Source organism: Meles meles, chromosome 11 (genome assembly GCF_922984935.1).
Source record: "Meles meles chromosome 11, mMelMel3.1 paternal haplotype, whole genome shotgun sequence".
Classification (NCBI taxonomy): domain Eukaryota; kingdom Metazoa; phylum Chordata; class Mammalia; order Carnivora; family Mustelidae; genus Meles; species Meles meles.
In genome coordinates this window covers 8,604,000-8,620,485 of record NC_060076.1, presented here as the reverse complement: position 1 = coordinate 8,620,485, position 16,486 = coordinate 8,604,000, and the positions used below count along the sequence as shown (strand labels likewise).

Here is a 16,486-nt window from a genome sequence, read left to right as displayed (position 1 = left end):
CTTTAAAGCTGTAAGACACGGGAGAGTCTAATTAGTAAAGGGACGATCTAATATTAATCACTCCCTGAAAATTGACAAGGGAGGCAGTTCATTTAACCACTTAATTGCTACAGGTTTTTATGGGCTGCTGTTTGCAGACTCTTTAATGAAGAAGTTATAAATCTAAGGGAGCTTAAAATTTTAATTTTATACCTAAATATTTTCCTTGTTCTCATGTTTGTAGTCAATCCTCAAGAGTGTAGTCACGTGGAATGTTCTTTAAATGAACATATTTGCTAACTGGCGTGATTTCAGTTTTTAAAACATTGGTTCCAGCAATTAGGCATTTTTCTCAGTTCCCAAATGACTAGAGAAATTCGTCTTGATTATAATTGCTCTTAGCCACGCATATCTAATTTGTGTCTTTTTAAGTGTTAATTAGTAAACAGTTTGAGCTGACATCTTTATGTGTTTGTGTGTTGAAAAATGGGGCTTATTGCTTATTTAGCTTGGGGCCGATTCCGCTAGCATTTACGTCACGACATTGAGGTGAAATTAATGGAAACCCCTTTGGCACTGCAAAGTAAAAAAAAAAAAAAAATTTTCAAATTCAACTTTTGGACATCCAGTTTGCGTGGGCTTCTACAGACCCCTTCAAATAGAAGAGATGAGGGTAGATTTGAGACCTACATATGCGGGAAGAAAGTGAGGCGGAAGATTTTGGTATCAGTAATGAAATGGCAGAGTCCCAATTTTATAAAAGCAAAATGTTCGTGTCCCAGCACAATTGTTCTTTTCTTCTACTTTTGGAAAGCTTTCATTGTGCTTATTAACGTTGGAAGAAATTTTGTGGAGGGAGAATGCGCAAAATTGGCGGTCCCTTTGCACCATCTAGTGGTCAGGTCTTAAACTGCAATAGGAACTCAGCAGCCTTGTTCTCCCCAGAATCCTTTTTCTTGATTTTTCAGTAAGGAAGCTGATACGTTTGGGGAAAGAAACCTGCCTAATTCATTTATTATATAAAAGTCAGTTAAATAAATAGACGTTAACCCGTTCTCTCCTTTTTTATATTGCTCAAAGGTACCAAGCAGCCCCCCAAACCCTTATACACACAGACCACTCCAGCCCAAAACAAAGAAACCTAATGACTTCGTTTAATGGACGGCCTTTCTGGAGGCACACAGGAGGTGTTAGGCTTCTCCTGAAATATGGGAAGCAGCTTGGGGACCACCCCTGCATAGACTTCAGGGGCGTGACCCCGACTTAGGGACCAGCTTCATGCCAGAGACGAGTTCCCTCCCCGTAAATCGTAGTGGATCTCATGGGCACTTTATCATCTGAAACAACTACGCTGCTGATCAGAATCAGTTGTTTCATATTTAGTGTTTTCCCCTTGAGTTCAAAGGTTGTAGGTGTTTATAAAACTGTAAGCATCACAGAAACATGGGAGTAAAGTGTGGACACACACACGCACGCACGCACGGGCATCACGTAGGCTCACACCGTACCTAAGCCTCACCTTGCTGCTCACGTCCACAGCCTTCCCTATCACTCCGCACAGACCTTCCTCATTCTTTTTAATGACTACATGTGGTTCCCTCTTATGATTACGCCATAATTTATTTCAGCAATCCACTATTGATTGAGTTTTGAGTTGTTTCCAATTATTCGCTATTACACGGCTGCAGTATATTTCCTGGTACATGTGTCTTTGCTCCGCTGGGTCTTTCTTTAGGAGACTGGATATTACCACTTTGCCTTCCAAAAAGGGCATGCGCATTGTGACCTCCCCACTCCGTAGCGTATGAGGGGGGATGCCTGTTTCCCACATTCTCACTAGGGCTGACGTCACCGGCATTGCAGGTGAACGTTCTTTCACGTGGTTATTGGCCATTTGTATGCATTTTGCAGATCTCTCTGTTTGTGCCCCTTTGCCGTATTTTTTCTGTTGGTTTCATCTTTTTCCATTTATTTTTAAGAATTCCTAATGCTTTTTTAAAGATCTTATTTATTTATTTGAGAGGGAGAACAAACAGTGGGGAGGGGCAGAGGGAAAGGGAGAGAGAGAAGCAGGCTCCCTGCTGAGCAAAGAGCCCGATGCGGGGCTCAATCTCAGGACCCTGAGATCATGACCTGAGCTGAAGGCAGAGGCTTAACCGACTGAGCCACCTGGGTGCCCTTTATGCTCTTTATAACAACTTCCTCCCTGTCCCATGCTCAAACACACCTTTAACCAGTGACTCTTCTTGTTAATGATGTGTTAGGCTGTACAATAGTTTTAATTTTTTCACAGGCTCTTTTTGTCTTTATGTTTCAGCATCTTATTTACCTGGGGCTTTGTGCCAAAGTTAGAAGATGATAAAAATCATCAGTTCCTGCTTTCTTCTACTCTTTCATATTTAAATATACTAAAATGTGAAATTCTTTTCAACTACTTAATCCATCTGAAATCTACTAGAATTAAGACCAGCCTTATTTTCTCCCATGGCGTTAGCCAGTTTTCTTAACACTGACTGCTTTCTTCGGTGCATTTTAAATGCTGTCTTTATCATACTGTTCTATAATGTAAGCGGACCAGGGGACATTTCTCTTGCCTCTGTTCTTCTCTGTTCTTTTTATATTATTGCCACACTGTTTTGAATCTTACAGGTTTTTTTTTTAAAGATTTTATTTATTTATTTGACAGAGATCACAAGTAGGCAGAGAGGCAGGCAGGGAGAGAGGGGGAAGCAGGCTCCCTGCTGAGGAGAGAGCCCGATGCCGGGCTCGGGCTCGATCCCAGGACCCTGGGATCACGACCTGAGCCGAAGGCAGAGGCTTTAACCCACTGAGCCACCAAGGCGCCCTTGAATCTTAGTTTTATGATAAGCTTCAATATGTGCCAGAGTTCTCCCTTCATAACTCCCCAATTTTTCTAATTATATTCACATGATTACTCTCCCAGCTTCACTATAGAACCTTCTGGGGGCAGGGGTTTCCAGAAACTATTCTAGGTGTTTATTGTGACCGCACTGACCACATAGATTAGCAGAGCAGCGACTGTCACTTTAGATGAAGTGTCCCGACCCCAAGGCTGGTCTCTGTCGCCACACACAGCGGAACTGCCGACCCCCCAGGCTGCTTCTCAGGTTGTCCGGGTGTTGGATGTTCTCGCGGCTCCCAGGAACGGCTCTTCTCCGACGTATTTCCCGACATTTACAGGTTGAGGACCTGCCGGCTTCTGACCGACTTCTTTTATTGTTCCTCATGGGTTTTCATTTGCTCTCCTCCGGGGTCCCTGGCAGGCAGCTGTGTCGCCCACAGACCCCAACGGGGCCTCCTCCCGCCACACCTGCCTGCACCTCCCCACACCTCACCTGCCGCCTTCCGGCCACTGTGCCGCCTCGTCTGACCAGTGCCTTAGTAGAAGTTTCTAGTATCAGTGTTAACCCATAATGCCGCGTTTGGGCTTGTTATATATAGACACGTCTCTCACTCTCTCTCTTTTTTTTATTATGCTGCTAAAGAATTAGCCGTCCATTTCTATTTTTCTAACGGTTTTTTATCAGGAATGGATGGTGGCTTTTGATAAATGTCTTTTAATCATCTATTGAGATGATCATATATTTTCTCCACGGGCATATTAATATGCTAGATTATATTAATAGAGTCCCTAATTCTGAGAGTCTCTGAGCCCCCCATCCCCCCCACACCACCCCTTGGGTTTGCGGGCGGTAGTTCCCCGGTGTCCCCGGCGGCAGACCCCGCCCAGCCCAGGCCCCGGGCACGCATCACAGAGCTGAGAGCAGCAGGCTGAGCCGGTGGCAAGGAAGCCACAGCAGAGGTGAGGTCCAGCAGCCTCACCTATCCAGGTCACCGTCGCAACCCGCGTCCTCGCTCTTGCAACCCAAAGCCCGGATGAATACGAGGTCTTCCGCAAGCCCTTCACGGAAGGATCTTTGTCTCCTCATGTTTTGGGAACTCTCATCCCCCATGTTTTAAAGTAATACCCACCCCCCAGACTGGACCCTGAGAAGGTTGCCTGTCATGCAGGTAAAAAGCATAAAGATGACAGAAAGAATAGGGAGGGCGCTTTCCCAGAGTGACCACGTCCCTCACCTTCCAGGGATGGAAAGTGGTGGTGTTTTAAATATTTCCTACAAAGAGCCTAGGGCAAGGAAAGTTCACAGATCCGTTATTTTAAAGTTAATACACAGGTGAGTTCTTGAAATGCTGACCCAATGAGGGGAAGGCCCCATGGTTGCTTACGGAATAGAAATGGCATTTTCAGCAACAAAGTCCCCATCCACGACCAGGCCTACAGTGGGGGGGCAGGCTGGACACGCAGGCCCCTGCCAGGCCACTCCTCCTGCGGGGGGGTGGGGGGACAAGCAGGACACCTCCGTGTCCTCACTGACCACACTGCGGTCTTTAGTGCCACGGAATGTACCTTTCCCCCTTTTTCCTTAAAATTACACGACCTTCTCAGTCTCTTTCCTTCTCCTACTTTTAGTAGACATGGGTACCAGAAATATTCCACTTTCTTGCTTACTTTGTCCCCACAACCCCACACACTCACAAAGTACAATCACAGTGATAACATCGCTTGGGCAGTTTATAGGGAGTGGTGGGGAGTGTGGCAAATTGGAAAGTACGTGCCTCTCTAAAGGACGCAGCCCCTAGTTGCAAGAATGAACACCCAGAGTTGCCACAGCCCCCTGTTTTTTTCTAGAACAAGCTGGGAAATGTTGGCATTTTATGCCACGTCTCAACTTTCTGGTGTTTATTTTTAAACATCCCACAGACCAATAGCGTGTGAACCTCCAGCTTGCACATGGTGTTTGTGTGGAGATAAAAACACCCAGACTCATACTCTTGCATTCACGGGGTGATGTGGACAAGAACTGAGCTTTGGAATTTATATGCCTGAGTTAAATAACACACGGTAGGCCCGATCCCACCATCGTGCTCAGAGGGCTGGGAGAAGTCAGAAGACCCAGGGCTGGACCAACTGCTGCTTCCACAAAAGACCGAAAATCAGAATAACCTGCCATCTGCCTCAGAACGTAGCCCCTAAGCTAGCTGCCTTCTCTCCTTTGCATTGAACTGTGCCCAAAGACTCATCTGTCCCTTCATTCACCCATCCTGCACCACCCGTCCCTCCATCCTTCCTTCCACCTGTCCATCTGTCCAGCCATCCATCCATCCTCCCATCCATCTATCCACCCATCATCTATCCATCCGTCCACCCACCCATCCATCCGTCTGTCCATTCATCCATCCGTCTATCCATCTACCCACCCATCTATCCATCTACCCACCCATCTATCCATCTACCCACCCATCTATCCATCTACCCACCCATCCATCTGTCCATCCATCCGTCCACCCATGCATCTGTCTGTCCATCCATTCATCCACCCATGCATCTATCCATCCATCCATCTGTCATCCATCCACCCATCTATCTGTCCATCCGTCCGTCCGTCCGTCCATCCATCCATCCTAGGCCATAGCCTCCACCAGGCTCGGGAGCTACAGAGACGGCCGTGGCCCATCCTGACCATGCACTTAGGAGGATATGCAATCAGGGAGTTGGGATGAATTCTACCCGGGGAAGGAAGGAACATGTCCCAGAACAAGTGCTCCTTTAGCTGGGCCTTAAAAGACAGTAGAGTTTAGCCTTTGAGGAGGGAAAGTGTCCGAGGGAGAACTGCGTTTGGAAAGGCACAAAAGTGTGGCTGGGCCCGGCCCATTTAGGACTCGGTGCTGGGGACTGAGAAGAAGAGGTCTCTGTGGAACCCACTCAAACCTCACCCTGGAGGAGGGGCGGGCCTGGCGCTGTGCCAGGGCAGAGCAGGGATGTGGGAGTCCCAGCAATCTCTCCGACGATGCTCCTCTGTCTGGGTCCTAGCAGGAAGGTGCTTTGTGAGCAGAGGGTGCCTTGAGAGTGGGGGGCTCTCCCGGCACTGAGCCCCGGAGGCAGGCCATGCAGGGCAGCACGTGGGTGTCACCACCCCCTCCTGGGAGTCCCAGGCTTAAAGCAGGAAAGGGGGGAGGGCTGGGTGCTGAGGATCCCTGAGAGGGACCTGGATGCTCCAGAGTGGAAAGATACGGGGGTTGGATCAGCAGAAGGCTGTGAATTTGATGAACCGAGCGGCCGCTATCGGAGCCCTTTTCTGGGACTGGCGCCGCCAGGTCCGGTTCCCAGACAGACACGGTTCCTGCCAGAGCAGGTGAGTCTTGGAAGGACCCTTGCTTGGATCAACATTCAGGGAGGGACCCAGCAGTGGGCCTGGGTGGGGCTCAGGCCCTGACTCGGGGTTACTCCTCTCAGATTAGAGCCCAGGAACCCAATGGGAAAGCCGGAAGGGAAACCAAGGTGGCTTCCCTGAGGGCCTGCAGGAGCCACGCCGACCCCTCTGTGCAGCTGCGGGGACCCAAGCATCCCCATGGGAGTGTGGCATTGAAGACGCCTCCCTGCTGTCCCCCTATTCCTCATGGTATCGAAAGGCTTCTCAGCCACTCCGAGCCCTGGCTTGCCCACCTGGGATGGAAAGACAGCAATACCAGCTTCACGGGGTGTACGGATTTGGTCCCAGTGCCCCAACCCGGGACACGGAATCTCCTGTGACATTAGAGTCATAGGGTTCATGGGCTATAGCCCTGAGCTCCTGGCCTGTTCTCCCCAGCTCTGGAGTGTTCTAGAACCTCCCTGTGGATGGGGAGGGCAGTCTTGGAATCCCCTGCGTTCCCCTGGACCCCCAGTGTGCACGTGGAGAGACCTCCTCCAGGTAAAGCCATCCTTCCTGCTTGTCAGGACCCCAGCGCGTCCCCCATTCGCTCAGTGATTCCGATCTCCATATGGCACCATAGTCCGGGTATGGAACAGGGACTCCAGGGCTTGTCCAATGAGGTGTTGGTCCTCAGTCTCCCCTTCAGGAGCTTGAAGTGGGCGATGTATTCAAATCAGCTGGATCCCACCCCGCGGTACACAGACGAGGCTGCCCTGTGGGGTTTCGAGGCCCTTCTGCGCCCACTCCTCACAGGGGCACCAGCTTTTTGCTCCCCTGGGGCTGAGTTCCAGCAGCCAGACTTATGCAGACAGAGGAGGACGTGGAGGCCTCGAGTGAGGAGTGAGGCTTCCCATAGCTGAAATCCCTGGAGAGGTTGAGCTGCGGGTAATGAGCAGAGCCCATGTCACGGCTGGGGCTGTGGGGCACCGAGCAGGTGCAGGACCGGCTTGGGAGGGCAGGCCCTGGGCAGGCTCTGGGGAAGCAGAGCCACTAAGAACCTCGTCCACCTTCCTGACTGTATGGTGCCAGGCCCATCTGCCTGCCCCGGGACCCTCTGTGGCTGCTGAAGCCCACCCTTCAGTGTGCATTCACCCCTGATCCAGACTCTTTGTGGACCTAAATCTTGGCCCCCTCACTTCCCCTCTACCTGTTCTCCCCTGGCCAGGCTTCTGAGGCCCAGCCTGGTTGCTCTGGACCTGCTCTCGACGCACCCTTCCAGGCTCTTCCATGATCCACCCAGTGCCGGCTTACACTGACTCATCGGCTCCCATGTCAGTCTGCGCCCGCCTCCGAGCTGCACCTGCCTGGGAAGGGGGTGCACACGCGCGCCTGTCCCCCGCCCCTGGGGCCCCTGTGGGCCTAGTCCAGCTTTGCCCTGGCTGTCTCTGGACCTTTGGGAAGTCTGATCCTGCCCCAGGTCTCTGGCCTCCGTACCTACAAAACTCAGGAAATAATCCCCTACTGTCCTTTCTCCTCCGGAGTCTCTGATTTGCTTGTTGCCAGACCCAGGAAGGGAAGGTACATGCTTGCCCTTTCTGCCCTCTGCAGATTTTCCTCAACTTACAATGGGGTGACCACCCCCCCCGCCCAGTAAATCCGTCATGAGTTGAAAGCACTGTAAACTGAAAATGCATTTTTTACCCCTAACTTACCGAACAGCACCACTTAGCCTGGCTGCCCTCAACTCCCAGAACCCGACCAGGAGCCCGCAGCTGGGCGGCGCATCCAACACAAAGCCTGTTTTATAATGAAGTGTTGGCCGTGTACTTTACTGAATACTGTGCTGAAGGTGGAAATCAGGACGGCCCAGCCGTCAGCGTGTCTGTTATGGACCTTCGTGGTCGCGTGGCTGCCTGGAGACTGCGGCTGCTGAGCAGCCAACACAGGGTCCAACTCAAAATCCGAGGTCTGGTTTCTACTGAACGTTTGCTGCTTTCGCTGTGTCGTAAATTCCAAACATCATAACTCGGGGACCGTCTGAACTATATCTGGTAGTTTTCAGGCAGTGGTTCTCACTTGCCTAACCTGTCAGGTGTCCTGGGTGTTTCGGAAGATGCCGCCCGCCACACCAGGTGAACCAGAACCACCCCCCGCCGGATGGGGCCCGGGCACCAGTGGCTTGGTGAGAAACCTTGATTCTGATGCAGCAGGAGGACTGGGTGTTTCAGGCAAAGTGTCTCGGGTGATTCTCACGCCTTTGTGAGTGGACAAGGGTTTTCTGGCCCCCTTTGTGCCAGGGAGGCTGGGTCTAAGTGACAGCCTCCACCATCCAGCTGGAAGCCAGGGTCCACATGTCCCACAGACCAGGACGATGGCCTCGCTGGGCCTCATGCCCCGGAGCTAGAGAGGCACGATGCATCAGTGCAGGGTCTCCCAGGAGGAAGCGGAGGGACAGTGCGGCCCCTGGGCCCCAGGAAAGCTCGAAACAGCCCCTGACAGTGACATCTCTTTCCTGGAGACACCGCCAGGCCTGGCTGCTGTGATGGCCGGTGTCCACCAGAGGGCGCCATGGCCCGGCGCCGCTCAGCTGGGTTCGGCTCTGTGAACCCAAATGCTTTTTAATTGAAAATTTTTTTAATTCAAAAAGGATTTGCTGTTTGTACGCGAGTGCAGGTTTTCCTTATGCAGGAGACTAATGTCTTGAGTAAACAGATCCGGGCCCAAATCCACCTTCAAAGGTACTCACTGTTTGCCCAAGGGAGTGAAAGGCCTTCCAGAAGCGGCCCTAGTCTCTTGGGCAAACACTTTGGGGCCAGCAATCCCGGGCAGAAGACAGTGTCTGTGGGAAGGGTTATCCGCAGCCTAAGGGGGATTATGTCTGGGGACATATGTTGAAATTTCATTTGGGGAGTTAGAGAAAACAAGAGGTGGGGGGGGGGGGAGATAATGCTTTTCTCCAGCCAAGATAACCTAAAAAGGGAAAAGCTCCCAAGGGTAGGAGTGGGGGGACAACAATCTGTGCAGGGCACCAAGTCCCGGCCCTCTGGAGGGGGGAGGGGCATGTGCAGGCTGTGAATCCGGAAAAGGCAGCGTGTGCACTTGGGACTTCTGGCTGCTTCTGAGAGGTGCCTTCTGTCCGCTGCCCCAGGCAGGCACCTCCTGGCCATGGTCTCTGTGCAGCCGGAGTCAAGCACCCCCAACCTCCCTCCCTCACAGCTCCCCCCAACCCAGCCCTAATGTCTCTAGCCCTCTGTTTTCTGCCCGCTCCCACCCACATCCACTCCTACGTCCCCTTGGTTGGGTCACAGAATTGTCTGAACTTGTCCCCAGCACAGCAGGTCTCCTGGAAGTTGGTTGAAAATGCAGAATCTTGGGCTGTACCCCAGACCTTCTGAGTCAGAATCTGCCTTTTACCAAGACTTCCGGGGACTTTTTGTGCAGTACAGTGGGATCCGCCTGCCTCAGCTCTTTCCCTGGGTGCCCCCCTCCCCACCCCTGAGGGGCCACGGCACCCGCCACACTGGCAGCTCTCCAACCTTCGCCCACCCAGAACGGCTCCCGCGGAAGCCACTGTCCCCAGCCTGTGTCCTCCCTCTGCTCTCCTCCCTGGCCCTCCCCTCCAGGTCCTCCACCCCAAGTACGAGGCCTGTCCTCACCCTCTGAGCCTATGTGCGTCTCCTGAAACCTCTCCCCATTGTCACTCCAGACACCCTCCGCCCCCGAACCCCCTCCTCCGGCAGTGCTTCCCGTTCCCAGCCTTGGATCCCTGGTTCCCCAGCTCCCCAGCCGGCAGCTGCCCCCGAGCCCCGGGTAGAAATGCGCTCATGCTCTCCCCCAACCGCCCCTTCCTCCTGTGTCGCGCATCCGAGTTAGCGGTGCTGGCCTGCCCCTGCTCTGCTGCCCTCATGGGGCTCTCGCCTGACCCCGGGGAGCCCAGCCAGGGGTGAAGAATGCGGTGGACGCTGATGGAGCCCAGGGACCCTTTCCTGCCATGATGCGCCCGAGCAGCCCACCAGGTGGCGGTATTGTCCCAGACTTTTCCCGGGGCCTCCTCTGGGGCTGTTCCACTGGGCCAGCCTCCTAGAGCCGGAGTCCAGCCGGGGCCCATGCCCTGGTCGTCAGGGAGCAGGAAAGGGAGCAGGATGGGAGCTGCTTTGATAGATTTTCCCAAGCCAGCAAATGTGCAGCGAGTGCTTGCCTGGTGACCGTGGCGCATGCGCCCTTAACCTGCACAGCTCGTCCCATCCCCACAGCCAGCCCTGCAGGTAGACTGTGACCCCGCTTTTTTATTGAGGTATAATTGGCATAGGACATTAGTGTCAGGGGCACAACATAATGAGTCCATATTTGTATATATGCAGAATGATCATAGCACGTCTGGTTATCATCTGTCACCACGATTACAAAAGATTTGCTCTTAGCAACTTCCGAAGATGGAATGCAGTATTAATGGTCATCGTCCTGCCGTCCATGACCCCCCAGGACAAGTTTTACAGCTGGAATCTGTTCCTTTCCACCCCCTTCGCCCATCCAGACCCCCTCCCCGGGCAAGCCCCTGGCTGGTTAGATTCTGCATGTCTGTGGGGTTCCGTGGTCTTTGTCTTTCTCGGACTCACTGTACCTCGTGTAATGCCGTCGAGGTCCATCTGTGCTTTGCAAATGGCAAGATTTCGTTTTTTATGGCTGAGTAAGAGCCCATCATGTCTCTACACCACATCTTCTTTATCCCTTCACCCATCATGGGACACCTAGGGTGTCCCCGTGTCTTGGCTCTTGGAGAGAAGGCTGCAGTGAATGTGGGGGTGCAGGTGTCTGAGTGTTTGTTTTCTTTGGATAAATTCCCAGAAGAGGAATTGCTGAGTCCTAGGGGAGTCCTAGTTCCAATTTTGTGAGTCTCCCCCATACCGTGTTTCATGGCGGTTGCGCCCATTTGCATTCCCAGCAGGGCCCAAGGGTTCCCTTTTCTCCGTGTCCTCGCTAATACTTGTCAGTTCTTACCGTGGCCCAGTTCAGAGAGGGGCAAAGACCTGCCCGAGGCCACTCTCCAAAGTCAAGTCCTTCCCACCTGCCCCTTCTGGTGACAGACAAGGTCTGCAGGGTCCACTGTCCTATCCACGTTGCAGGGCCCTTTGATCCGGGCTCAGAGGCCGCCTGAGGCTGTTCCCTCCTGCGTTTCGTACAGGGACGGGATGGGCTGAGCCCAGGTCTGCTTCTCTCTGTGTTGGGTCAACCCCGTGGGCCCCTCCAGCAGGGGCAAGGACACAGTGTGCCGGGTGCCTCCTCACCATTTCTACTTGAGGGGAAAACCTTCAAAGGTCTGCAGCTGCCCCTCATCCTTGACCAACTGCGACAGCCCTTAGCACTGAGCTGTTCCCCTGCCGCTGCCGCTCGCCTGGGGCTTCCTCTCATCCTGCCCTCAGTGTCCCTGAGGCAGCAGCTGCTTCCGCCCAGGCAGCCCCGCTTTGCTCTGCGTACAGGGAGGAGCCCTTGTTAGGGCAATTCTATAGCTAAAGAGTCTTGAGATGTGATTCAAAATGTTGAACCCCCCTGACCTCCTCTAAGCTCCTCGGTCCTAAAGCCATGGGCCCACACGGCTGCTGTGGCCTATAGTGTGCTGGCCCGGCCCACGAGCCCCACATTTGGAAGGCGCCATCCCTCCTGGCCCTCGGGGCGAGGCGCAGGCCTTCCCCCTTTCCCTCTGCAAGGACCTCTGAATTTCCATCACACTTGGAACCTACCTTTACACGTGTCCGTGACCGAGAGCCAGGTAAGCTTCGGTCTTCAGCATGAGGTGGGGCAGGGGACAGGTGTGCCCCTCCAGGGACCATTCTGGCCCAGGCTGGGTGGCCACTGTGGGGTGCTGCCCTTCTGGAGCCTCGGGCCCTCATCAGGTATGGAGGACAGTCACACACCCTTCAGGGACGGGCGCTGGGAACTCAGGAGAGTGCACACACGTGTGGGGTGCTGCCTGCCCCTCCCCTGGGTCACCTAGCCTGTCCGCAGGCAAGCGAGGAAGCACCGGGTCCAAGGGTCCCCTGGGCCTGGTGACTGTGGCTGGCCTCAGGTCAGGTGGGGGGTGACGTTCCAGAGCGGTCCTTTACCTCGCCTGCGACCCCCTCTCCGGTCAGGCAGCCCGGCCCACGGCCAGCTTGTGGCTTCAGGCCCCACGGTCCCTCCTTGCAGAGAGCAGAGCAGGGACTGGGACTGGGACTGGGAATAGAATCCGTCGTCGGGAACTGGGGGCCACCCGCAGCCGCAGACGTGCGTCCCCGCACGCACCCACACGCTACACCCAGAGGGCACACGCTGGGCAAAGTGGCCCCGGGTCCCTGCGGGCCGGGCCGGGCCTGGGGCTGAGGAGGGGCTGCTCTGCTCTTCTCATGCACTGACCCTGCTTCTCTGTCCTCTCCTCCTGCAGTACGAATACAGCTTCCGCACGGAGCAGAGTGCGGCCGCCCGCCTCCCGCCCAGCCCCACTCGGTGTCAGCAGATTCCCCAGTCCTGAGGGGCTGGCCACCAGCCTGTCCCCGTGGGGAGAAGACGCAGCTGCCCAGACGACCGAGCGCCCCTCCCTCGCCCAGGCCTTCCTGCCCACCCTTCCCTACCGGCCCACCGTGGGGCTCGTCCGGGAGACTCTGGGCAGCTGGGCTCTGACCGCCTCGGCCCTCGGCTTGTCTAACGGGACACCCCCGCCTCCCTGGGGACACTGTTCATAATCGCCACTAATCTGTTTTTGCTGTAGTGACCAACGGCTCCTAACGTGTCTGTGTGACGACCGGCCCTCCTACAAATGACCCAACCCTACCCACCCCGGGAGTCACCCCGAGGGCCCCGCACGCGTGCTGGAGCTGCCCAGTGACGCCGCCGGCTCCCTTTCCTCCTGACTGTTGCCTGCCACAGAGCTATCTGCGTCCTTCTGGAAGGCCCAGAGGTGGGCAGCAACTGCGCACAACCCCCTAGGCCTCCCCGAGGGCCCCAGACTCGGGGCTGCCGTGGAACAAGTCCCTCCCGCCAACGGCAGCGAGCGCCCTGAGCACCTCACGGCCACGCGGACGACACAGGGAGGACGAAGCCTGTGGTCCCCGAGTGACGCCGAGCCCAGCCTCCTGCCCACTGGCAGCCACACCTCAGACTCCACCCCCAAGTCACACACTGGACACACCAAGGTCGGGGAGAGGACGCCCGGCGGCCCGCACCGAGGACCTGCCTTCCGGGTGAGACGGCGGAGGGACCTGGTGCTTGCTCGGAGGGCGGTCGCTGCCCAGGACACTGTGCTTCCCCCGCCACACCCCCCCACTCCTCCCAAAGGGCTCATCTCTGCAACGCCCATGTGCCAACTGCCACGCCAGCTGCCTCGGCCCCATGCCTTGCCCCAGGGACAGGCCCGCCACAAGTGAGGAGACGCTCAGCCAGTGGCCTGCCCCAGAGGCACACGGGGACACCGTCGGCCTGCTCCTCAGAGCCAGGCGGCACCGCGACGCGCTCCGCAAACAGCAACATTTGTTTCAGAAAGTCCATCCGAGCCAGGCCACCGAGCTGGGACCAGTGTAGACGCGTCTGCCACAAGTGGCCAGCAGGCGCGCAGGCTCTTCTCAGCCCCACGTGTGTTCGCCGGGAGAACAGGGCTGCCCCTGTCCCTGGGGGCTCAGGCCCTCCCCGCGGTGGCCTGCCTGGTCTAGCTCTCGGGATTTGTCCTGAGTCAATTCCACAGCATGTTGGTATCTCCCCTCTGAGGAAGGGGGTGGTCCCTGACGGCTGGAGCTCTGGACATGATGCTTGCCATGTGTCTGGAGGCTGGGGAGGGGGCGTGGAGAGTGGGGAGGGTCCCCCAACACGAAGAGAGCACAGGAGAGCCACGGCCACGGCCAGGAACAGAGCCTGCCTCCCCGGGGCTCCTGGGACGTCTCAGAACAGGCCAACACGGTGAGGAGGGTGGGCGCCGGCTAAGCAGTGGGGCGGCCAAAATACCTCATGTACCTTCACCGGCGCCGCCACCTGGAGCAGCTCCCTTCGCCCCCAGGTCGCCCGTTGATTTTCATCCAAAACCTCCTGATCTCTGTGCATTAGAGAAGGGCTCGCCTCTGCCTGCCTCTGCCCGGACCTGAGGACGTCCCCGGTGAGGCCGGCCTTCCTGGGCCCCCACAGCGGGGGAAGGGGGGGAATCCCCCAGGGGCCACGGGCTGGAGCCAGGCTGAGGGCCTTCTGGGACTGGTGCTTCACCAGGAGAGGACAGAGCTGCTGAACTGGTCTCAGAGGCACCCACTGAAACAAGCTGGTCGTGTTTCCGGGGAGCTGGAGCCCCATGTCTACTGCTGCGTTTTGCGGGGGTGACTCGTCCAAAACCAAGTGACCCATGTGACCCGAAGCCCAGCAGAGAGGGGCGACTCGCATTACTCCTCTTCCCTTGGTTCGTGCACTTTGCTCAGGGCCTAATTGTGAGGTTGTCATCCGGCAGGTGGCGCCTGGCGCCCCTTGTCCCTTGACTGACAAGCAGGCATTTTAGCGGAGAGTTTCCAGAGACAAGCACGTGGGAGCTGCAGTCCAGGCGCACGAAGGCAGAGCCGGGCAGGGAGGGGGGCTGTCCAGGAGGGGGCGGGTGCTTGCCCTCCCGAGCCCCTGGGGCTGTCCTGCAGCCAGGGGACCGATGGAGGGCAAGGCCGGGCTGCGGCCACCTTGACAGCACCATAGACGGAAGCTCCGTGTGACAGTGACTGTTTGTACCCCTGAACCACAGCTTAAACAAGTCATGCAATGACCGTGGTGGGAAAGGCTGGTGTCAGTGGTCGGCTGTAGGCTGCTCCTAGCCCCCTTTCCTTGCCTTCTGAGAGGTGGGGGGCAAGTGAGCACGTGACGGTAGGCTGGGGGGTGCGCGTGGGGGCTCGTGAGGACCGCACGACAGCTGGACCCCTGGCTCGTGCGTGGGAGGGAGCGTTTCTTCGCCAACCCTGGGGCCCCGTGGGGAGGGGAGGACAAGGGTTCTCGGAAGCATGAAGGGCAGCGGCCTGGCCCTCCCCCCCGACCTCCTCCCCCCCCCCCAGCACTCCCTGCTTCCATCCCTCCTCAAAAAGACGAACCAGAGCACAGTTTTCCTATTGTCTTTCCTTTTCCCCCTCAAAATGCACAATCTCCCTCCAAAGCCCTTGGAGATGGCACAAAGGTAGTAAGGAGTAAGTTGTTGGCTCCACGTTCACTCGCAAAGTCAAAGTCGTTTCAAGGCTTTTCTCCCCCACCAGGAGTCCGGGAGCTCATCTGGGCCACAACCCTCTCCTGCCTGGAGAGTTGGACAGCCGGGTGGGTGGCGGAGGAAACGGGTTGCAGCCCCCACACCTGTCCCCCCAGTCAGAGGAGGGCAGCTGCTGGGGCCTCCCCCTCGCTGGGAGTCCTGACTGGGGTCCAGCTGGTGGCAGGAAGACCCCGACAGTCACCTCCCCGGCCCCGTGTCCTGCAGAAAGGCGGCGGGGGCAGGGGCCAGCAAGGACTCACCCGCACCAGAGCCCCAGCTCCTCGCCAGCCACGGGGCCAGCACGGTAAGCACATTTTCTCCTGTTATTCCCCTTAAAAAACAAACCCCCAGAAGTGGATGTTCGTCACTCCTTGTTACAAAGGAAGAAGCGGAGGCTCGTCTGCGGGCACAAGGGGTCAGTGGCAGAGAAGGGATCCGGAGCCGAGTCTCATCTCGGAGCCGCCCCGCCAGTGGGCCCGTCCCAAGCACAAACCTCACTCTGACCCCCCGTTTCCTGCCCCGTGAAGACTTCCCGGCACCACCAGCCTCCCTGGTTCTAGCATGATTGGCCGCCCCTCCAGGGCGCCATGGTGCTCAGCCTGCCCGGTCGCTACACCCTGACGACGAGGGCCCCCCGGACCCCTGGGGAGCCTGAGGGCCAAGCAGGACCTTGTCACAGCATCCACGTGCCTGCTCGGGGAGGCAGAAGCCGAGCTCATTTGACTCAGGCCACGATCCACTGGGACCTTGGGGCCTGGAGGCGGCCACCGTGTGTCCACCCCCTAGCCCGGCACCCCTGGGTGGGCCCCTCTGTCTTCGCCCATTCCAAATGCGGCCCGGGAGTGGCTGTCCCCACCCTGCAGCAGGGCTTCCGTTCTCCCAGCAGAAGGCATGGGAGCTGCCCTGGGACCACACGCGGCCTGGGACAGGCTGCTGTGTACCCGCAGAGGAACGACGCCCTTACTGTATTTATTTGAGGTGACTCCTGTATTTGGCAAAGGGAAGTTTCACTGTGTGATTGTCTGTCTTAATATAATTTGTTAAATAAATGTTTGTTTTAACCTTTTCC

At 56.3% G+C, this 16,486-nt stretch overlaps 1 protein-coding gene across 1 annotated transcript in view; it reads left to right on the top strand.

The window, feature by feature from the left end:
- MVB12B (multivesicular body subunit 12B) overlaps positions 1-16,484 on the top strand; it is a 187,024-nt gene extending 170,540 nt beyond the window's left edge. Inside the window, exon 10 of the mRNA XM_046022416.1 lies at positions 12,613-16,484. Within this exon, the coding sequence (XP_045878372.1) occupies positions 12,613-12,699 (87 nt within the window). The 3' untranslated portion in view covers positions 12,700-16,484. The remainder of the gene's footprint in view (positions 1-12,612) is intronic.
- The last annotated feature ends 2 nt before the right edge of the window (positions 16,485-16,486 follow it).